Source organism: Vigna angularis, chromosome 4, assembly GCF_016808095.1.
Source record: "Vigna angularis cultivar LongXiaoDou No.4 chromosome 4, ASM1680809v1, whole genome shotgun sequence".
In the NCBI taxonomy this organism is placed as follows: domain Eukaryota; kingdom Viridiplantae; phylum Streptophyta; class Magnoliopsida; order Fabales; family Fabaceae; genus Vigna; species Vigna angularis.
Window position 1 is genome coordinate 35781811 of NC_068973.1, and position 24509 is coordinate 35806319.

General features: G+C 34.6%; 1 protein-coding gene across 1 annotated transcript; it reads left to right on the forward strand.

Annotated features, from left to right (window-relative positions):
• LOC108331787 (protein TIC236, chloroplastic) lies at positions 1-24280 on the forward strand. The gene is made up of 24 exons (XM_052877103.1): positions 1-2180; positions 2754-2952; positions 3122-3181; positions 3970-4074; positions 6894-7034; positions 8779-8841; positions 11411-11641; positions 11733-11816; positions 12206-12363; positions 12552-12898; positions 12931-13073; positions 14049-14219; positions 14350-14409; positions 15812-15934; positions 16372-16644; positions 18331-18396; positions 18778-18906; positions 18989-19813; positions 19892-20172; positions 20348-20604; positions 21504-21745; positions 21879-22046; positions 22704-22973; positions 23742-24280. Exons 1-24 carry the CDS (start codon positions 304-306, stop codon positions 23886-23888), a joined length of 6420 nt encoding a protein of 2139 aa, XP_052733063.1. The 5' UTR covers positions 1-303; the 3' UTR covers positions 23889-24280.
• The last annotated feature ends 229 nt before the right edge of the window (positions 24281-24509 follow it).

The following is a 24509-nucleotide window of genomic DNA, read 5'->3' on the forward strand; positions in this document are numbered from 1 at the left end:
TTCTTTCTTTTTCATTTGATTTCCCTCAAGAGAAGCAACGTAATATTCTTAGTGTCTCCTTCGATTCTTGTTCCTTCTTCTTACCACCTTACTCACACACACACACAACTTCATTGTAATGGTTCCAACTCCACAACCCACAATCAAGATCTCTCACTCATTTGAGCCGACAAAGCAAACCACATTGATTACTGTTCGCTTCACTTCTCAAGCTCCATGTTCCATTTGGCATGCGTGTTTGCTACTGAATCCTTAAAGGGGCAGAAAACAACAGCTTCTCTTGGTTTATGAAAGAAGGAGACAATGAACACTTCATTTTTCGGGATTAAGCTTCGTGTTTCTTGGGAAGGTAACAACACTATCAAAATGATTTTCCCCAGAAGCAAGAGATGCACCGTGTCTGTGATACATGGTTGTTACCCATTGAGGCAAACTTTTAGATTTTGTGGACAAAATGTAGACTTGTTGAGGAAACACCATGTTTCCGCAAGTGGGTGGAGGTTTAGATGTTTCAAGGAAAAGGAACCACCTTTTTCTTTTAGTGTGAGTTATTTCACATCATTGTGGAAAGAGGGGCTCTTTTTGGTGAGGGCCTCTGTATACACTGTTGTTATCTCTGGTTTGTTATTATTGGTTTGGTTTGGAAGGAACAAAGCCAAGGGTTTCGTTGAAGCTAATATCTTGCCCTCTGTTTGTTCAATGATCAGTGAGTGTATTCAGCATGATGTTTGCTTTGGCAAGGTTACAAAAATCTCGCCATTGAGTGTAACATTGGAGTCGTGTTCGTTTGGGCCACGTGAAGATGAATTCTCCTGTGGCGAGGCTCCCACTGTTAAAGTTCGTTTTCGCCCTCTTTCGAGTCTGTGGAGGGGGAATTTTGTGTTTGATGCAGTTTTGTCACATGCGTGTGTCATGGTGGTGCAGAAGAAGGACTATAGTTGGTTAGGGATACCGTTGTATCAAGAGGGCACTCAGAGGCGGTTGTCAACCGAAGAAGGACTTGATCACCGCACTCGGGTGAGGAGGGTTGCACGTGAGGAGGCGGCAGCAAAACATGTGAACGAAAGGGATGATGCAGCCAGGGAAGCTGTAGAGATGGGTTACTTTGTTTCTGAGGAGAATTGTGGTCCATCCAAGGGTGATGATGATTTAAAGGAGATTGGAACTCATTCAGCAGAAGGAACAAACTCCAAGGGTTTTTTCTGCATGAAGGAGGGGGAACATCATGGTCATCGTTGTGTGGACACAGGTGTCGATTATGACATGAAACATGGTGATTTGGAGAAATCATTTAGGGTGAAGTTCCCCGGAAAAGGACTAAAGTTTTGGTCAAGAATCATTAAAGGGCATGAAAAACAAAAATGTAAAAGAAAGGCTAAAAGGAGTGACATCAGTGCATCTGGTATTGCTCTTAGAAAAAGAATTCTTGAACGTGGTGCATTTGCAGCAAATGCATATTTTCGCAGTTCATATGGGAAGTTTGAGCAGCCTTCATCATCTTCTAGATTTTTTCGTTCTAGAGATCATGATTCGCAGTTGGTAAAAAGTGATGTTGACAAAAAAACTGTATCTGTTGCCAGTACTGACGATAATAGAAACAACGATAACCAAAATGGAACACAACTCAGAGATCTGGGAATCTGGTCTCCTTCTGCAAATGAAAATACCAATGGTCATTCAAATGATTTAAAATTTTCCAGTGATCTTTCTTCAAAAACAAGTGAGAGTAAACACGAACTTTTACAATCTAGCAAGGATGTCTCAGAACATGCCAATGCAAATATTCGTACAGAGAAAAAGGAGGAGTTGGGACATCACGTTGCACAAAGTCCAATTGATGTTAGTGCAATTAAGGGCCAAAAAGGTTTGGTTTCAGTGAAGCAAATGTCTCAGTTGGCTACATATTTTGAAGTTCCGTTCAAGACTTTGATTAAAAATTTTGGCTTCGCCTCTTGTTTAAAAAACATTGAGGGGTTGACATCTTTCTTCCTTTCTGGTCCCATTGAAAAGTTGAAATCTGAAATGGGTCTCAAAGTTGAAGATACTGTTTCAGAATATGTAGATAAGGTAGATGTTCAGCAGTCTGAAGGCCTAAATAAAATTCTTCCTGTTGCATTTGATTCTGTTCATGTTAGAGGTGCAACTGTCATGCTGCTTGCGTACGGGGACAGGGAAGTCAGGTGAGATCTATTATCACTTATTATGAAAATGAAATGATGAACACAACTGTTTACTAACTTATAGTTTTAATATGATATAGGTGTTTAGAGAGGTCACGCTAATTAGTAGAAAGAGAGACATTGAGTTAAACTGTGTGTTCTTTGAGACAACACGAATGCTTTATTTATAGTGAGAAAAAAAATCAACATACTAAATAAATGAGATTTGGCATCCTTTTAATAGTAAAGATACGATATAGGAATAAATAAAAAAAGTTCCTAATAATACGTATATAATTTGGATATTCTTAATTATGTAGAATTTGCTCCTTTTTTCTATAATTATAATAGTGTTCCTTGTGCTGAAACATATAAGTTGTCAGTGGCTAACTTACTCCAAATATAATCAATCCTTGGTCCTCTTAGAGACTTGGTGAATATGTAACCTTTCACTAGAGTTGATTTTAAGCTTGTGCCTGGGAGGTGAAGTCATAGTTGTAAATATTTAAGAGCTGGTTTAAAATTGGATGTGAAGTCTTATTTTGGCTATTATGATCGACATTAATTTAATTGTTCTCTATGCTTTACATTCAGGGTGATAGAGAATGTCAATGGCCATACGAAGTTTCATAACCACTACAACTCTATAAATTTAAAACTTAGTGGAAATTGCAAGACTTGGAGATCAGATGATAAAAGTGAAGGTGATGGCTGGTTGTCTGTTGACGTTTTTGTTGACACTGTTGAGCAGAAATGGCATGCTAATTTGAAAACTGACCATCTTTTTGTCCCGGTAAGGTATATATATATATATATATATATATATATATATATATATATATATATATATATATATATATATATATATATATAGTTACTTTGAATTAATTTGTCATCTTCCTTAATTTCAATTAATTTGTACGGCTGGCATGTAGTTTATGTCTGGATCATGTTCTATGCAGCTCTTTGAAAGGATACTAGATATTCCAATTACATGGTCTAATGGGAGGGCCAGTGGTGAGGTGTTTCTCTAACCTAAGTTTAGATACTTTGAAATTTTATTTGGAAGTGTTGTAATGTTGATTTCAATTTCAGTTGTGATTAAATTTTAGTGTATTTGCTGAGTAATACTTGTTGCCGATTCTCAGTGCTGCTATAAACCTAAATCTGCCTCCTAAACTAGAATAATTTGTTTGAGTAAGACCTGAACAATGGCTTTGTTTGCTGTGCTTCTTTCCCTCCTTATTAGCTTTTATCAACAAAGTAAAACATAGTGCTTTCAACAACATATTTTGGTTTACCTAGATCCTGAAAGATATGTTCCTCTGCATTAGATTGGAACTATGATTTATCATTGGTGAGGCCAACTGAATCTTCAGTGTCCTTGGTTATTACTCTGGTCATATGGTTATCTAGAAAATAGCTTTCTTTTGGTTATAATCTCTTTCAAGTGTATTAAATATTTAATACTTAAAAGCTTAAGGAGTGTTTTATGCCCTTTTATAGCCTTCTCTAACCAAGCATGCCTATATTGTGGGGGTCCTTTGTAACTTTTTCCTGGATATGTGAATGGAAGGTGCTTCCCTTGTCAGCTTCACAGATTCAACTACATAGTTGATTATTATATATTGTATTTATGTTGTTTCATAAACACATCCATGTTATATCTTTTGGCTTAGGTTTTGAAAACTCAAGGATCTGATGTTATTACAAGTTCTTCATACTTTTGATTATTATCTTGGCAATGACAGGCTGCTGCTTGCTAATAACTGGATTTCACCTGCTTGATATATTGATTCCCTATATTTAGGTTCACTTGTGCATGTCAAAGGGTGAAGCTTTTCCAAATCTTTATGGACAGCTTGATGTAACGGGGTTGAACTTCCAAGTGTCAGATGCTCCATCTTGTTTTTCTGTATGACTTCCTCTCATCTACACAAGAATATCTTGTGAAATTCTTTTTTACCACTTGAAATTTCTTGTGGTATATTTTTTTATCCTTCGTTACATATTCGTTGTATTATATATTACTTAACAAAAGTATGCTTTATATCAAAGATGCACTTGAGAAAAATGAGGAGAGAGCAAATATATTTTAGAGATCTTATTCAATTTTCTCTTACATACTCATATTTATTTAGAAACTATACATTAATCTGTGATACAATGAAAGAGAGAAAAATGGTAAAGACAGTTGTTGGACCCTTGGTACATTTATCTACAAGTGGGACCTTATGTACAACTCAACATTTTAATAAAGCCTATTCTAACACTGTTTCTCAAACTGGAGCACACAAATTTTATATACCAAGCATAAAACAAATAAGTTCAATTCAAGGCTCCCTCTAGGATTTTATTAACACTTTTGCAAGTTGATGATTAGAACAAAGAAAGGGAAGGGAGTAAAGAGGTATTACCAAAAATATAACCATAAGCACCTAAGTCAACTATCCATGAACTTTGTCTTTACAAATATTGTAAAATGCAAGCTGTTGACCAACTATGGTTCGTAGATGATTGTGCTAGGTTGTTGGATTTTAACCTCAAATATTACTGATATTCCTCACTAGAAAACTTTGGTTCAACAATCTTAGATTTCAAGATATTGACTGTCTTCAGCAAAGCCATAGAAAGAGTAATAGTTTCTTTAGTATGACCCATTATTTTATAATGTTGAGGACGACTCCTACCACCACCATCAGGTCCTCATCTAATGACATGACCTCCTTTTCCACATGCAGATACCATAGCACAGGATTTAGCAAATTCTTGAAATTTTCTACCTTTGAGAGCTATAACACGAAGAATTCGTGTTCTTAAGCTTTCAATGGTTTAAAGTTCTTGACCTGTTAAGATATGATCCCTAATATAATCAAAATTTGGATTCAATGCATGAAGGATCGTGAACAACTTCCAAGAACATCTTCAATCCTTCAATACCAGATTAACCTTCAATAATAAAAGACATCATATCATGATCTATTTGTTTAAGGGATGCTAGCTTTTGTGCAAAATCATAGAGCCACTGAATGCCATTTGCAAAATTACTCTAAGCTTTTTTCCAAGAGGTTGTGTATGCTTTGATAGTTGAGGGTTCCACAAATTTCCAGAATAGGGCACAAAGTTGAAAGTCCAACTTTTGTCATTATGCAGTATTTTCTTATGAGAACTCGCTAACATTTTTTTCCGAGTGATCATGAAACCAAAAGCCAAAAAACCAAAGTTCGATAGAGGTTGTCCAAGATAAATAATTTTTCCCATTAAGCTTTTCTAATGTAATGGTTGAAGAACTTGAGAAACAGTGTGTTGCCCATAAGTCATTTATGATAAGAAAAGAGGGGGTAAAGCAGGAACTCTACAAAGAAAAAAGGGGAGTCAAACAATCAATCCGTGAGGAAGGGACAAATAGGGGCTGGAATGGGACATATAGAGGGGACAACGTATCCAGCTGTGCTGCACAATGTCACTTTGATGGTTGGAAGATGGCACGTGGGCAAAGAGGCTGTGCATAGGAGGTGGAACAATATGCCCAGGAAACAACAAATATCACTAGGATAGACTCTAACCATGGCTCTGATATCATGTTAGAAGTGGACTTTAAGCCTAACTCAACACTACAAAACCGGTTTGTAAGATGAGGTTTGCATCCACTTATAAAGTATAAATTGGCCTTATCTGTAGTCGATGTGGGACTTCCTACAGTTTCTGCCTTTGAGACCCATGGGTTTGGCTGTCCCCAAAGAGACTCTCCTGATTTGGTGGTCTTTGGAGGAAACTATGGCAGTTTGAAAACAGTAGACAATAGCAGGCAGTGGTTGGATAACATTTTCTTTGCCGGAAAGACAGACAAGCAAAGTGGGATCAACTTGCTCCAATCCCAACTAAAAAGAGACTATTTTTTATAGAGCTTATCCAAGTCTCTCTTAGGTTCTCATATTTATATAGAAATGGTAGATTCATTTTAGATACATTGAAAGATAGAAAGATTAGAAAACAAGCATCTCTGGGCCTAGGCACAACTCAAAACAACTTTTTGATAAAGTCTATTCTAATAGATGCCTAATGAGACTTTTATTTATTATATTCTATATGAATATTAGAAGTGTTGTTTACTTGTTAAATATGTGAAATTGTTGTACCAGAAACAATACTTTAGTTTTGGACAAACAACGATATTAATTGTGAAGACTGGGACGAAAATAACAACATTTGTATGGGTAATTGATCTATCTTATTTGATGTGATGCACTGAATGGATGTCTGAAATTATAATTTACATGGGATGAGGGGTCATGTTTGGTACAAACCCTAGCTGTGTAGGTTTATTTTAGTTTTTGTTTCTGCTAATGAGTAAATAGCCTGCTCCAATTCTTGGTGTGCGACTTTGTATTATCCTAAATGGTTTTAGTTGAAATTTGACATGGTATCAAAGCCTATAGTTAATCTTGGTAAATCATCTAATCTGGCAGGCATATGTGGAGGGTTTTTTTTGGGAAGTCTCACGTGTCTGTCTCAATTCTTATAATGTGACATATCTGTTGAGCAACTTCATTCGATACCAATGGGTTTTAGATTAAATCTGACACATACTAGTAACTGTTGATGATTACTGGACCTTTGGTCTCGTATAAAGTGCTTAGGCATATTGATATTCAACAACTACATATTTCTGTTGCTGGCACACTTTAAATTAAAAGATGTTTTCTTCTCTTGTTTATGTTCTTGCACTTGCAGAACACATCAGGAAGTTTATGTTTTCGTGGTCAAAGTATATTTCTACACAATACAAGTGGCTGGTTTGGCAGTATTCCTCTAGAAGCATCTGGAGATTTTGGCATCCATCCTGAGGAAGGAGAATTTCATCTTCTGTGTCAGGTACTCCCGTATGTGTGTGCTTGAGTTCATAATTATTTATTTATTGTTAGAAGATAGCATGGTTACTGATAGAGGGCTTGGTTTTATACTATGACTTGATCCTATCGGTAGTAATATAAATAACTGCATTAGGTTATTGGAAAATGTGAGTAAACTCTGATAACACATTACTAACTGTCATTCTTGCATTTTTCTAGTCTAAAATTTTAAAAGTTGACATGGTATCAAAGCACTAGTATTCACCTTGAAGATTATTTCTCCATTCTGCTGTATTAGGTCTCTAGAACGTAGTTGTATGTTCTCCTTGATGTTTTTGAATTTAGAAAAGAAAAATAAGAAAAAAATGTTGGACAGGAAAAATTACCGTATTTCTTACTTGTGGAACCCTTACAATGAGAGTAAATAAATTGAGATACTAGGCTGATTCTGTACACTGATTTGAACCTAAGAATCAAGTCAAAATGATTCTTGATAAAAATATTGTTCATACAAGAGGAGAGAAATTATAGCATATCCTGATTCTAGCTGCACCAGAAAATTGCCTGGTTCTGTTTGATTGCACAGTCATCTACGCTCTCCCTGTATTTTGGTGATAGATATCTTAGGGGATTTCATCTTAGAATTTGGACTTAGGACCTATCTCAACCTTACAAAACCTGTTTGTAAGGTGAGAATTGCTAAAGGTATATAAGTTCTATTTAAGCAATATCTCTGGTCAACATGGGACTAAACCACCACCCTTGAGACTACTATTAAAGGATACCCCAAAGTCATTAGTACGGTGGCCTAGGAGTGACTGCAATTAAGACAACTTTCCAACACTTATATTGATGCAAACTGGGTTGAATTTCTTGTGGTAGGAGGTCCACCTCTTGGTAACTCTTTGGAGGAAATCCAAGTTCATTGTAAAGCAAGAACTAGCATGTGCTTACAAAGATCAAGTGCTGAAGCTAATCCTAAGCTATGACTCTCACTAAAGGTGAATTCATATGTTTGAAACAACTTTTAAAAGTTAAAATTGTGTTGTGAGAGTAAACCTATGAAGCCAATTTGTGACAATCAGACATTTCGTCTAACCCAATCTTCCATAAACAAACTGAACATGTAGGAATTCACTGTCACTTTTTTAATGAATACTTTTGGAGAACTTAGCACATACTTCGTCAGGTTCAAGTGGTCTGAGTGATACTGGACTCTATGCTATTAAGCATTGCCTTAGGTTTGAGTCTTATGGATGGAAAAAATGTGGTTAGGAAAAGTAATCCCACAGGTGGCCAGTCAGGTTTTCTGATAAAGTAGTCATTGACAAAGCTGGTAGATACTTCTTACTAATAATATAGTTATAAAAAATTATCAATTGGCTGATTTGTTCTCATGGGGGGGGGGGGGGGGGGGGACCAAAAATATTTTATATCTGCACTAAGCTGGATGCTTTTGATTAAGGGGAAGTGTTGGAATCATAGCTAACTCGATTACAATTAGATTTAGCTCGCTTTAATGCTTATGTTCATTGTAATCTAGGAAACTAAAATAGTTTAATTACCCTTTCTTGTGAACAGTATTCTTTATTAATTATTTCTGTGTAGGTGTATCATTGAACTGAGTATGAAGCGTGCACTCTATAATATTCACGCATAATCAGTCTTCTATTGTTTTTGTCTTCAACTATTCTCACCTCATTGAATTTGAGGAAAAAGTAACAGTTTTTTCATCTTCCCTGATACATTGTTGATCAATTTTCCAGGTTCCTAGTGTTGAAGTGAATGCACTGATGAGAACTTTCAATATGAGATCTCTCTTGTTTCCTGTACGTTTTCTTCAGTTTGATGCATTAACTTAGACATGTTCAAGTTTTCTAGTAGATTGATCATTTCCATTTCTATAATTTTTTTCTTTCTTTATATTGCAGTTTTTAAATCTGAAAACAGTACCATTAAAGTTTTATGCAAGTTTGTCTTAAAGTCATTCATAAACTTAGTTCATTGCTTTCAATTTTTCTTTGTTAATATTTTTTAATTGTGGTCCAACTGTACCATTATTTCTTTATACTCACTATATTTCATAGCTAACACATGGCTTTTGATAAAATTTAGGTTAGATTTTCTAAAGACTTTTGTGAAGCAGTAGCTGTCTATGACTTCTCATAGAAGTTAAATAGAATTTCAAAATTTGAGACATAATGTGCCTGATGTCAATTTCCACTGTCTCCTAAAAAAGTAATTGATTAAATTTGGTCCCCAAAAGTGTCTCGTTCTTTTGTTTTAGTCCTTTGTAATTTGGTCTGAACCAGTTTAGTCTCAAAAGCTAGATCATAAGGTGTGAATTGCCTAAGCCTTTATAAGCTTTACTCTACAGGAAAAATGAGATCTCAACAAGCCCCTACTTGAAAACATTATTGTTAGAGCGGTACAACGAAATGATTGCGTGTTAATAATAAACCAAGAGGGCTGAATTGGTTTCTTTTCGAAAACGTGTGTTTTTTAAAATTTTCTCTCAAATTAAGCTTACTTAGCAGATAATTAAACAAATAAAATAGAGTAAGGGAAGAGAGAAATTTGCACAAATAATTTTTATACTGGTTCGGATCAAAAAAATCCTACATCCAGTTGCTAATCTCTCAAAGAGATTAATGTTCCACTATCACAAAACCAATAAACCTTACAATCACACAAAAAAACATGTTTAAGGTTTAGAAAACATCTCTCTTAAGACCACAAGAGATGATACTCACTTCTCCTGAACACCACAAAGGATGAACACCTCTTCTGAATGCTTCACGAAGGATGACAAACTTCACTTAGCAACAACAACACTCAATCATACCTATAGTGAAAGTTCTCGCTCTTGCCCACACCAAGTTACCAAAATCCCTAGTTTCTTACTTCACTATCGTTCAGAATAGAGTTGTTGTATCTTTGAATGAGAATCTAAAACTTCTATATAAAGACTTCACTCAAAGACACCTTCAAAAATTCGTTGTCAGACTTTTCTCATTGTGATAATTGATTATCTCACCTAGGTAATTGATTATGCATTTAATTAAAGTACAACGACCAAAAATGTACTAAAAAACTCCAACTGCTAGTCGTGATAATCGATTATTTTAAGTCATAATCGATTAGCCATAATCGATTATCAAGTCCTGATAATTGATTATCCAGATGTCATGTGAGTTTTTAGCATTTTAACAAATTTGCTTCGCAATAATCGATTATCTCTTTAGTTAATCGATTATTGCAGAGTCTTTTTGAATCGAAGGAGATTTTAAAACATAAGATACACGGAAACAAAAACTACTCTAAGTCCTATACAAAATTCTACTTATTACAAAACCTTTCCACACACAATAAAAGTCTTCGTATATCTTCTTGCATGTGTGAGTTCAAGACTGGATTTGGACATCATCAACACTTTAATGCTTCATCATTTTGCTAACACTTACAATTTGATCCATATATTTTTATAAAACTGATCCCATAATGCCGTTAGAGTATTCTTCGTGCAAGGACCAAAACAAAAAAGGTATGTGATGTGTAGGGACCAAAATATAGTGTTTCTTGCAAATATGAAACAAAACGGAGTGTTTTTTTTCTGTCTAGAGGTTAAAAGGAAAAATGGTGTTACGATGGACACCATATTTAACACTGTTACAATCTAAATGAACAATAGGAATTGATTCATACATGATTTTCCTTATGGGAACCAACATGTTAGGTTATATTGGGACTAAAAGAAAACTATGATGTGTGGAGACCAACTTTATAATTTAACCAAATTAAGTATTAGCTTATCCAATATCAATTCTTGTATTTCTAATTCTTTTAGGAGTGTTAGTGGGTTGGGATGGGTGGCATTTGGGCAAACCCACTACCGAACCCACTAAAAAGTATTTTGGGTTGGGTTTCTACATTTTTTATGTTAAACCCTATGCAACCCAACCCATTTTTTAGTGGGTTGGGTCCATTGGATTAAGATTTTGAAAAGTTTATTTTCTTTTGTTACAAGTTGTAATTTTCAAGTATCAACCTGATTAAAAAATAACACAATCTTCACAAAAATGAATTCAAGGCTTCGAGTAAGCCAATAAGTCAAGTTATAACAAGCTTATCCAAACTAATTCAAGACATGAAAAGAAAAACATAATGCAATTTGTCCATAACACAAGTATAAGAGTGAGTCTCGAGTCACCCATACTAAACTCATTATCCAACCCGTATAAGATTAAGTTAGTTTTGGTTGGGTTGGGTTTGATCCAATCATAAATGAAACCCCTAACTTAATTTAATTGGATTGGATTGGGGCAGGCTGGGTCATCTGGTAACCCGAGCCAATGAACACCCCTAATTTTTTTCATAATCAAAGTTTATTGATTGCAGCTTGCAGGATCAATGACTGCTCTATTTAATTGTCAAGGCCCTCTGGATACTCCTATATTTGTGGGAACTGGGATGCTTTCTAGGACATCCTCTTCTTTACATGTGGACACTCCTACAACTGAAGCATCTGAAGTACTTGCTAAAAGTATGGAGGCTGGAGCATTGGCAGTATTTGATCGTGTACCTTTTTCACATGTATCTGCCAATTTCACTTTCAACACTGATAACTGTGTAAGTTGAAAGTGATAATAATTTTGCACTGGGTGGTTTAGAGTTTTGACTAGTTGTTTAGGTTTGGTAACACTTCCACTGCATAGCACAGATTGCTGATTTGTATGGAATCAGGGCAAGCCTTGTGGATGGTGGTGAAATTCAAGGGGCTGGGACAGTGTGGATATGCTCAGAGGTATGTTACTACCTGTAAACTATTTAATAGCATTTTTTTTTTCTTTTCTTAGCCATGAAGTAGCATGCTTTTATTTAGCAAATAGTCACCACTTTATTTTTCCAGTTTCCTAGAATGTATAGATGTGTTACCATGTTAGTACAATGGTGGATCACCAACGTTTTACCCACTTTACGATGTTATATTTATTTTTTACTTATTTATGTTAGAGGGGACTTCTTGGAATTTCTCACATGAAAGGTATTCACAAATCAGGATACTAATAGGTTTCATTGATTGGCTAAAACAAAATTTCAGAATGCGTGTATCTTGTCCCATGTGTATGCCTCTGCACCAGTTTTCTGTACAGATTTCCCTCACCCTGCTAGTGTATACTATTTTGTTCTCAGGCTTTGGATGATGACACATCAATAGATGCAAACTTCTCAGGAAGTTTTAACCTTGAGAAAATTATGCTTCGCTATGTTCCCAGTTATCATCACTTGATGCCACTCAAATTTGGGGTTTTGAATGAAAACACAAAACTTTCAGGATCTCTTTTAAGACCGTAAGATTATTCCTTTATCAGCTTTGATTGATTAACATTTAGTAAAATTGTTGCTTATTTCATTGATATTATCAATGACTTCTCCATTTCTTTATTATCAATATTTCTTGTTCTTCAAGTTGGCCTGTCCCAACTTGTTAATACTGCTTTCCTTCTCAGTGAGTTGTTATATAATTTTTTTATTGCAGGAGGTTTGATATAAAATGGACTGCACCGACAGCAGAAGGGTCTCTTAATGATGCTAGAGGAGATATCATAATCTCCCATAATTTCATAACTGTTAATTTTGCTTCAGCTGCATTTGATTTGTATGTGAAAGTTCAAACTTCTTATTCTGATGATTGCCCTCTTAGAAGAGAAGAGTTTAATGCATCGAGAACCATTCCATTTATTGTCGGTGGAGTTGATTTTGATTTGCACATGCATGGATTTGAATTCTTTAGTTTGGTTACTCCTTATATGTTGGATTTTCCAAGACCTTTGGCTTTGAAAGCAGCAGGAAGAGTCAAGTTTCAGGGAAACCTTTTAAAACCTAGTACCACTATTATTGAACAAAATTTTGACAAGAACAAGAAACATTTGCATATGTTGGAGAAAGAAATGCAGATAGTCTTGTTGGTGAGGTTTCAATCTCTGGTCTCAAAGTTAATCAATTGATGCTTGCACCTCAGTTATCTGGGTCGTTGAGTGTTTCTCCCGAATATATAAAGGTGATGAATAAAAGTTTCTCCTCGTAAAAGTTGTTTCATTTTGAGATATTATGAACTTAACAAACTTCCTGGTATTATCAAATTGTAGTACAGTTCTGTTTTTTTGGGATGGGGAGAGGTGTGTTTACAAAATCATGGACTAGGGTTCTAGTAAAGAGATTTTAATTGAATAAATATGGGTGGGGATGGGGGATATAAGTTCTTAGTGAAGGGTTTTAAATTCATGAGCAGTTAATTGGCTAATGACTAATGTGTTGAAAGAGCTGTTAACAAGTAATTGCTTGTTGACTTAATGAAACAGTTGAATGGTTAACTGTTCCTTATTAGCAATATTTGACCACGATTCCTTTTTGAAATATCTATTGATCATTATGTTTGATATTTTGATGGATGAAATCTCGAGATCTATTCCCATACAGTGAATATGTTTCAATTAACTCTCACTCTCCTGTCACAACCAAAATCGTTGAGGATGTTTGGTATATAAAGCCTGGTGATAAGCTTCCTGAACTTGATTTATATGCAAGTGTTAAGTTAATTTGTAGATTTTCGTTGGATCTTGCTTCTTTCGAAAATAAATTTAAAAGGTTGAAGTTGGACTTCAAGGTGAAACTCTTCCAGAGAATTATGCAGGCCCCACTTGCTTATGATTTTTGTCACTTGGTTAAGGAAAGTGATTGATATGAACATAGAGTTTTATGTCTAGGTCAACTCATCCACATATTGATGTGAATTATCTTAAATGGGATATTTCTCCTTTGTACAATTTATAATATAATTTATATTTGTATTTTATTTCAAAAGGATTTTTTCCTCCTCAGATATCCATATTTAAAAATATGTAGTTATTTAGTTAAAGGTATACATCTTTGTGTCTGTAAGTTTCAAATATCCTTATGAGAAACAATTTCAAATTGTCTGGCTTTATTCTACATGTATTAGTTTTTCTAACTTCCATTCTTTATTGGAGTGTAGTTGAATGCCTCTGGTAGGTCTGATGAAAGTCTTGTGGTGGATTTTGTTGGCCCGCTACAGCTTAGTGGTGAAAATGGTCTGAAAAGTGGAACAGTGTTGTCCGTTTCCCTTCATAAGGAACAATTGAGGGCTAATGTAGATTTTCGACCATGTTATTCAGCTAGCTTGGAGGTACCTATATTTAAATATTAGGTCAAATGATTGAATCTAGATATATTTGATTCTATGCTGGCATATTTTCAGGCACGCATTGAGCCCAAACGTTGATGTTGATTTTTTTTCGTTTTTCTTGTACTTTTAGGTATGTCATTTTCCACTTGATGAGCTGGAAATTGCTTCTCTCAGGGGAACTATACGTAGAGTAAGCCATAATATTACCTATATGACTTCATAATTATTTATCATTCTTGTCTTTGCTCAGTCCTATGCATATTTTTATCATATGAAGTTGACCCAGTTTTCTCAGGGTATTATACGGTTTTCAGTGTTCTGCATGAGTTTTTCATGTGACTCAAGATCTTTTAAAGTAAATGCAAGAGGGCTTTGAGGACAATAAATGACTATTAGTAAGATACCCATCTCCAATGCTAGAAGATCAAGCATGAGTTATTTCTAGTTAATATCTCTAGCATACCTGCTAATGTAAATAAAGTCATTTGGGCTTAAAGGATTTAATCAAAACAGTAGGTTCTAATCAGTGTCATCGATCATCACCCAAAAAGCTCATATTATTTGGAGAAACTGTAATATTTTTATTAATAAGGAGGTATCATTGATGGAGGTAAAAGAAATGTACTTTTATTTAAGTATATAAAGGCATTACAAACTTATAATATTTGAAAATTGACATATACACCATAGTTTGTAAAATTAATTTTAAATTAAAATTCCTAAAAATAGGGAGTGTATCTAACATGGGGTATGTGGTGACTTTAAATTATTTTCTCCTGTTTACAATTAGAATAAAAAGCAAACTGGATTTTTGGAAAAGAAAAATGGACATCAAATGAAGGAATCCCTTTCTATAGAGGTATGGGTATTTGATAGGTTCCTAATCAGAAACCTATGAAAAACACACTCCACGCACTCAAAACACACCGCCAAGAATGCTGTATAATCTCTTTGTATTTACCGTCAATCAAGAATACAAGTACAGAGAGCTTAACCTCCCCCTTCAGGACAAACAAGTTCCTGACAATCTGTTATTATCCAAAACCAATCCCCTCTACAATTAAACCCAAACCTATTTATACAAGTCTCTCTCCGCCTTTCCTAACTGCCAAGGCAGTTAGGCTAACTAATGTCTCTTCATTCTCTCATAAACCAATAACCTCCTAACAGTATTTTTAAGATAAAACATAGCAAAGGTGCTCATAGACGAAATATGGATACATTGCATAAAATTTAGAGGAAAGTATTTCTAATATGCAACTTTGTCAATTTCTATCAGATTTGTTGTTTTTTTAACCTTTCGATCTCTCCCTTTTTCTGTTCATTCCTGCCTGAATAATTACATGGTCAAAGCATTATTTAATAATTAATGAAAATAATGTAGTACGTTTTAGCTAGTTGCCTTTTTTCTTTATTTCGGGGAAATATGCAACTTTTGACATTTTTATTTGATATGTTGCTACTTCATTTACCTCTTCACTTCTGCCTTTTTCTGTTCAGTCTTGCCTGAATGATGACTAGGTTGATGCGTTATTAATGGTCATGAAATAAAAGTAATGTGGTTTCTATCTGGTTGCCCTTTTCTTTTTCAGGCAGAAATCCAGCTAAATCTTCCAAAAAGAAGAGGACATGGAGTCATATCTATACTTTGTCCAAAATTCGGTGGGGTGAACGGTGAAGCACTGGATGTGGCAGCTAGGTGGAGTGGAGATGTTGTGAGTTCCTAAGTTCATTCTCTTAGGTTGAGAAGTGAAAGCAGGCAATGTGACTGAATGCATAGTGTATTTTTATGTGGAGTGGGTAACAATTACAACAAAAATAATTGGCTAATTTCTATAATTCTTTGAATCCTCTAATTGTTTTGTTAACCAAAGATATCTATAATATGTGACACATTCTCTCAAGTTGAAGCATGTATAAATCATACGCATTGAGCTAGATAAAAACATAATCAATTATAGTACCCCTCAAAGACTTAGTGAAGTCGTTTGCTGATTGACTATTGAAGTTGGCAAAATTAGTCATTTCATTTTGTCAAATTCAATTTTAATGTAGTAAGAATGGCATTAACTTGTGGTTATGTTGCACTAGTATCTGAACTGCACATTGTGCTTTTTTTTTACTGATTGTCACTTGATGTTCTATTGTTCAGATCACAATTGAAAAAACTGTTTTGAAACAAAGCTACAGTTATTATGAAATACAAGGAGAATATGTATTACCTGGCACTCGAGATTGCCCTGTTGACATAAAAGGAGATGGAATTTTAGAAAGGTTTTTGTCTGAGCATGTTGGTAGTGTTATATCTTCAATGGGTAGGTGGAGAATGAAACTTGAAGTTCCCAGAGCTGAGGTTGCTGAGATGCTTCCTCTTGCAAGGTTTCTATCTCGAAGTATGGATCCTGCTGTTCTTTCAAGATCAAAGGTTGTATATTATGCTTTATAATATATGTCATTAATTGACAGATTCTAAGTCAGTTGATTTAGATACTTTGCTTCTGATTCAATCTTTGTAACATGTAACTTGGTTAATTCAGGAGTCAAGCTGCATGGTTTATTTGTTACTCTTGAAAACCATAGATTACAAAATATTCACATATAAAGGTTTCAAGTTGATTAGAATATACTTTGGCTTCTCTGCTTCACCAGCCCTAACCCACACCAAAAACATTATTTTTCCAGAAAATTGGTAGATATAAAGCTAGAGGAATCCAAATTCAATTTTAGGTTCTTCATGTTGTTGACTTGTTTGTTTATCTTGTGGATTGAATTCAAATCAAGCTCGAGTTTGTCAGTGGTATCTAATTTTTTCTTGTTGAAAAATTTTAAGTCCTTTGAACTTTTTTCCTTGACCTGATAACAAAATATCTCTATTGATTAAAAAATGAATGTTGTTGAAAGGAGTAGTGACAAAATAGGTGACAATTGTACCATTTTGGTGCCATGTTCAGAAGGGAGAAACTGAGAAGGAGTGTAATGAAGGGATACACACATGTATATTCTAATTTATCATGAAGGGATACAATAATAAGGAACAATCAATAAGTATTTATGAGAAATATTTGGTTAGATATTTCTCTATCAAATCATATCATATCGTATACCTATTTAATGTAATCAAATCATCTCTTACACTCCACTCCCCTTGAGCCAAAGCATAGATTTGTTTCAAATGTCATCAACACAAAGTGGTTTGCGTCTAACAAGTGCAAACCTCATCATATATATGACAGTTTTGTAAGATTAAATTAGACTTAAACTACTTTAGTCAATGTGGAACTTGGGTTAGTGGGGTTAGTTCATTTCCATCCATATTTAAGAAGTTATTTGATATGACATTTTTAAATGGGATAAAATTTTGGAGAAGTTATTGAAAAACAAAAAGTAACTTGTTCTAAATAGTTTTACTGAAAATTTAATTTTTGATAACCATTAGCATTAAGTATGCCATGTAGCCAACCCAGTTGAGTGGTGTAAGGCGTGGCTATTATTGTTGTTACTGATGCAGTAATGTTGCTAGGACTTTCTTTTCAGTGAGTATTGTAAGTAGTTGAACCCGTTCAGTTAGGATACCGATTCATTGTTGCAATATTGTATTGCTGAAACCTTTGTATGTGAAGTACTGGTTTTTGGAGGTTTAGTGTCATCATATTGTTATTAATTTCAAGAACTAGATGATGGAAGCCAAAATTAAATCTATTTACTTTACTGGACTTAAAGAAAGTAAACCCAAAAGTAAGAAAATGCATACCTAATTCAACTTAGTCAACAAGAATACACTATAGGATTGAAGAACCCCGAGTATATAAGTACTATATCACTATGCTTCTGTTTCTAATCAGCCTCTGTTTTGTTATAATTGTAAATTAGTAGAGCACTCAAGTTCAATAACATATTTGAAGTACGTTTTTTCCCTGTAATTGTATGTTATATATATTTTCAGGTATGCATCTGCTGAACACTTTAATGATTGTCAGTCACCCATTACATATCTAGACTTTGTGAAAGATTATATTTTATTGCTTGTCATCTCAAAACCTGCTGTCCATACTGTATACTTATATTTTAAGAAATAGAATTCTGATTGTGCATGTTACAATGTCCCTTGTAGGATCTTTTTATTCAAAGTTTACAGTCAACAGGATTATATTCTATGAGCACACAAGAACTGCTTGAGGTATCATCGAACAATCATTATGTTGTATTTTATTTTCAAAGGGCACAATGCTTCATGCATCCAAGTTTGTATTCCCAACATGAAGGGCACATGTAATGTTTATTTATTGAGGACAGAACTTAGATGTACTTCTTCAGGTGCTTTTGGAGCTATTTTTCAATCCAAATTTGTGTTTTACCTCGGTAATCTATGTATTAAAAGTTTGCAACAAACTTCAATATAAATTACTGAGATAAAACGCCAATTCTAGTTAAAGAATAACACCAAAAGCTCCTAAATTGTATCTAAGTTTTGTACATATTGATTCATAATATTCATGATCCAAATGGCTTTCACTGCAAAATTTGATTTTTTTTGTCATTAATGACATTTAACTTGCAGTTAATAAGGGAGCTTCATGTTCCGTTGAATGATGTTGTTGAGCATTTGAGCCTTCCTGGTTTACTTGACCTCAAAGGTTGCTGGCATGGTTCCCTCAATGCCAGTGGTGGAGGGAATGGAGACACCCTTGTAAAAATTTATTTGTTTTTGCATATTGGGAGTTTTGCAAAATCTTCTACTTTTTGAAGATTGCCTTTCTATTCCATTTCAGGCAGAATTTGACTTTCATGGTGAGGATTGGGAGTGGGGAGAATACAGAACTCAGAGTGTCTCAGCAGTTGGTATTTATAGTAACGATGATGGTATACACCTGAAGAAATTTTTTGTCCAGAAGGATAATGCCACAATTCATGCTGATGGAATTTTCTTAGGACCTAAAACCAACCTTCATTTTGCTGTCTTAAATTTTCCTGTTAGTCTGATACCAACACTTGTACAGATCATTGACTCTACAGCAAATAGTGTTGTTCATTCTCTGTGGCAATTGTTAGCACCCATTAAGGGGATCTTGCATATGGAAGGAGACCTTCGAGGAAGTATAGGAAAACCAGAATGTGATGTTCAAATTAGGCTCCTTGATGGTATCATTGGTGGAATTGTTCTTGATCGAGCAGAACTTGTTGCCTCTCTAACCCCAACTAGTCGTTTTCTATTCAATGCCAAATTTGAACCTTTGATCCGAAATGGTCATGTACTAATTCAAGGATCTATTCCTGTTAATTTTTTTCAATGTAAAATGTTACAAAAAGATGTAGAATTAGATAAGAGTAGAGATACTTGGGTTCCTGAATGGATGAAAAAGAACATAGGGACCACAACCACCAACCATGCGAGAAACAAAAAGGTTTCTAGGCAAAGAAATGAAAAGGATTGGAATACTCTATTAGTAGAAAACCTTAAAGGTTTGAATTGGCAAACTTTAGATGTTAGGGAAGTCATGGTTGATGTTGATATCAAAGATGGGGGAATGAAGCTGGTAACAGCTTTAACTCCTTATGCCGACTGGCTTCTTGGCAATGCTGATATCATGCTTGAGGTGGGTGCGGTAAATATTTTTTTTTCAAATAATTATTTGTATTTCTCTAAAGTTTTGACTAATCATTTGACCTAACAGGCCAGAGGTACAGTTGATCAACCGGTGCTTAATGGATATGCATCTTTCCGTAGGGCAACTATATCTTCACCTGTGTTCCGAAATTCACTGACCAACTTTGGTGGAACTGTGCACATGAAATCAAACAGGTTATCCATCACCTCACTGGAGAGTAGGCTAGGTAGAAAGGGAAAGCTACTAGTGAAAGGGAACCTTCCTCTAAGAACTAAGCAAGCAGCCCTTGATGACAAGATAGAGTTTAAGTGTGAAGTTCTAGAAGTGCAGGCAAATAATATTTTAAGGTTGCTTCTTTAACTTATGGCACTAGCGATCTAAATTGTCTTGACTTATTAATGGATGCATCTAGCTGATGTGATCATTAAATCTCAAATATAATAGAATTTTGATAATGTAACTTTTATTTTGTTGTATGTTATTTGCTTATATGATTTTTATTTGAAAAACGTACTTTGTCAGTGGTCAGCTCAACTCCCAGGTGCAAATAACTGGTTCCATATTGCAACCTAACATTTCTGGAAATATTAAACTTAGTCATGGAGAAGTATATTTGCCACATGATAGGGGTGGTGCTTCTACTAATAGATTCCGATCATATCCATCTGCACTTCCCAGTGGCGGCATTGATAAATCATTTGCTTCAAGATATATTCCACGGTATTTTGGCTCAGAATCTGCTTCTCCAATGGCCAAGATTTCTCAGACTTCTGGCTCTGGTAATACTTTACATGCTTGTTGGCTTAGCATGTAGTCTCTACCATTTCCTTATAATAATTCTCTAAATCAGAATGGACTTGCCTATTATTGCAAATGTATCCCTCTCATGCCTCTTTCTATAACATTATAGTTGACTTTGGATTTCTGCACTGTTACATAATCTAATGACTGCATTTATTAAATCTAAATCATGCATATTCTTTTTTTCTCAAATTATTTTGTTGCTGCCAACTATGTGAAGTTAGTATTGTGAATTTGTGATCAATGTAACTAAACAAACACTAGTGAAGCACCACCAAGAAGCTAAGACCATTCTATCCCAGATTAGCAACGTTGGCAAGAAGCTGTCCTCTCTTCTATTGATTTTTCTCCAACCAAAGGCACTGAATTTCTTCATACGTAGCACATTTTGAACAAATTATTAGTATTAGCTCTGCCGATTATTGCAGTTGTCCTCCCTCAATATTCTCACACAATTGAAATCAGTTTATGCATCTTAACTTTTTCATAAACTTTCTCTTCTAACTTTTCCATAAGCACTCACAAACTTAATTGAACTTGAATATAACTACAGGGTTTACAAGTTAATTTGCTGACTATTTTTTTGCTATGCTGTGTAGTTCATGATGCATTTGGAGATGCCAAGATCAATCATTTATGCAAGATAACAGAGAACAAAATCAAGATTAAAAAATAATCAATCATAGTAAACACCCTATCTTATACTCTAAAATATAATATCCTAAAAACATCTAACTCATCACAAATTGATTGCTTTTTCTATACATGTGCTTGTGTTATTTGAAAAATTAATCAAGTTCACTGTGTGTTATTTTTAAGATTGGTTACTTTTTTTGGGTTATGATGATATTTTCCCTTGAAAAAAACCACACGGAAGTCAATGAATCAATTCAGGTGGAAAAGGATACGGAGGAACTGCAGATAAAACCAAATATAGGAATCTGCCTTTCTGATTTGAAGCTTGTGCTTGGACCAGAGCTGAAGATAGTTTATCCTTTGATTCTTAATTTTGCTGTTAGTGGAGAGATTGAGTTGAATGGTCTTGCCCATCCCAAATGTATAAAACCTAGGGGCAAGCTGGTATTTGAGAATGGTGAAGTTGATCTAGTTGCAACACAGGTTTGTGTGATGTTTAATCTCGCAACTTTTATGAAATGTAACCTGCAGTTTCTTCCAGACTAGTTTTGTCTCAGTTTCTTCCCTTACTTTATGGACTCAATTGTTTAGGTTGATAAAATTCATTTAAATGCAGGTGAGGTTAAAACGGGAGCATCTCAACATTGCAAGGTTTGAACCTGATTATGGACTAGATCCAATGCTAGATTTAACCTTGGTTGGAGCTGAGAGGCAATATAGAATTCATCGTCGAGCTAGCAATTGGCAAGACTTTATTGAACAGGATACACTATCACCAATTGAGGTAGATGATAGTGCTCTCTGTCATCTTGTATTAACACATGCAGTAAATCAATTACGAATTTACAAGCATTGTCAATGGCAACACAAAAATTCACTCCTCTCACAATCATTAATAAAAAGAATGAAATATCATAATTGTATGAGCCAATTTAGTTATTTTGTGACCAGTTCACTAACTAAGCATTATCAATTAAGAGTTATAAATTGTAATTATATTTGAAGCTTGAGGTCCCATATCCTCCTTATTGGGTTTAGGATTCAGAATCAACTCGTCCATGTTAGTTTTGGAACAGACCCTTGAGTTGATTAAGCTAAAAAATTTCCAGTTGAAGTGTCACGAGTTACATTGATTGAGGACCACTGTGTGGACAATAACATTCACTTTCACAGCAAATCTCTATGTGCTGCCAGATCCCAAAGCTTCTCTAATTAATTTAAGTTTTCAAGTTGGTTTATAGTTTCATCTGTGAAAGATCAATACTCATGATCTTTCTTTCTAGCATTTCACAGCAAATCTCCATGTGCTGCCAGATCCCAAATCTTCTCTAATTAAATTAAGTTTTCAAGTTGGTTAATAGTTTTTTCATCTGTGAAAGATCAATACTCATGATCTTTCTTTCTAGCAGCATGGTCTTGTTAATTGTTTCAACCCATGCAGGTTGCCAGAAGACTTGATAGCCAGTTAGCAGAATCCATTTTGGAAAGCAATGGTCAACTTGCCTTTGACAAACTTGCAACTGCTACTCTTGAAAAACTAATGCCACGAATAGAAGGCAAGGGAGAGTTTGGCCAGGCTAAGTTGAAGTGGGTTTATGCCCCTCAGATTCCTACTATACTTTCTGGTGCTACAGTTGATCCTTTCACGTTACTTGCTGATAATTTAACATTTGGTACTGACGTAGAAGTCCAGCTTGGGAAACGTCTTCAGGTAGTTATAATCAAATTACTTCATATTTCAAATCATTGCTTTCCAAGAACTGGATTTATTCTTGTTTCAGCCAAATTCTCTTGTCAATAAATCCATATCAGTGGAGGGAAATTGTTAGTTGTAGTACTTCTTTAATAATAAAGCAACAAATGGCAAACTTTATTTTGAACTTTTTAGATATTGTTAGTCACAATATCTTATATTTATCATATTTATGTGTATTTGCCATATTTCCCTGAATTACTCTTCATTATAATATAGTATCCGGTCTATTTTCTACACAAGGGGGAATTACTCCTATGCCTAATTTTCACTATATTCAACAGAACATAGTTAAAATTTAATGGATAAGAACAAATAATGTATATATTAATACACAAATATATAGTATAATTTCTGTGCTCTGTCTAATATATTATCAATCAGTAAAAAGTATGATAGGTATGGCCTTTAAGGTAATTATTGTGAAAGTTAACAAACTCACCAAACAAGACCATTTGTAATTAGATATAAAATATCTTTACATGGTCAATGCATGCATTATTTTCTCACGTCTAATGGTATAGGATTATTATTATTGACTCTATTGCATGATATTCCCTGAATTCAGTACTTCTTTGGTTATCATATCTCTGGTTCTTCTTACATCACACGTAGAATCATCCATTATTTGCTAAATTCTTTCAATGTTGGAACTACAGACTCTAATCGCACATTTCACTAGTAAAAGCTTGTTATTATCTAAACCGATTGTTTGTCTTCTTGCAGGCCAGAATCGTTAGGCAAATGAAGGACTCACAGATGGCAATGGAATGGACCTTGACCTATCAACTAACAAGTCGCTTGCATCTGTGTCTAAAGCATGGCTCATCCAAATGCATTCTTTTTGAATATACTGCTACATCCCAGGACTAACTAACTAACATCTGCACCTTCCTTGGGAAAATTAGTCTCTACCTTGGCAAATGCAGCAGCTTAAATACATTCCAATATCAAATTTACCTCATATGTTATGTTCATAGGTTGGGACTTTTGAGGGTACTTTGTATTTGTAGAAGTATTTTGCTAAGGTTGAGCTTGTTAAAGGGTAGCTGCTAATTTAAGTAATAGTATCTCCCAACTTAGTTTCTTTTTGTAAAGAAATTCAATTGATGAAGAAAGGCATAGACAATTAGAATGAGGAATGCAGTGTAAGAGGTTGTTTCTTTCAACCTCACGAGTAAAAAACCATCGTACCATTTCAGAGATTCGAGGCAAGTGTAACATTTTTCATGAAGAAAATTAAAAAAAAAAAACAATTGTTTTCACATTTAATTTTTTTGACAAAATCTTAAGAGACTAATAATTATAGCTTTTTTTCAAGTAAAAAAAAAGTTATACAATTGATAAGTCTAAATTCAATTTTTTCTGCCCAACCATTTTAGGCATGTAAAAAATTGTAGTTTCTCTTGAATCCTCAAATGTTTAGGTCCTTGGATTGTGGACTAATGGTACTCAAGCATATCCTGTCAAAGATATTTGGAAAGTTTTTTTTTT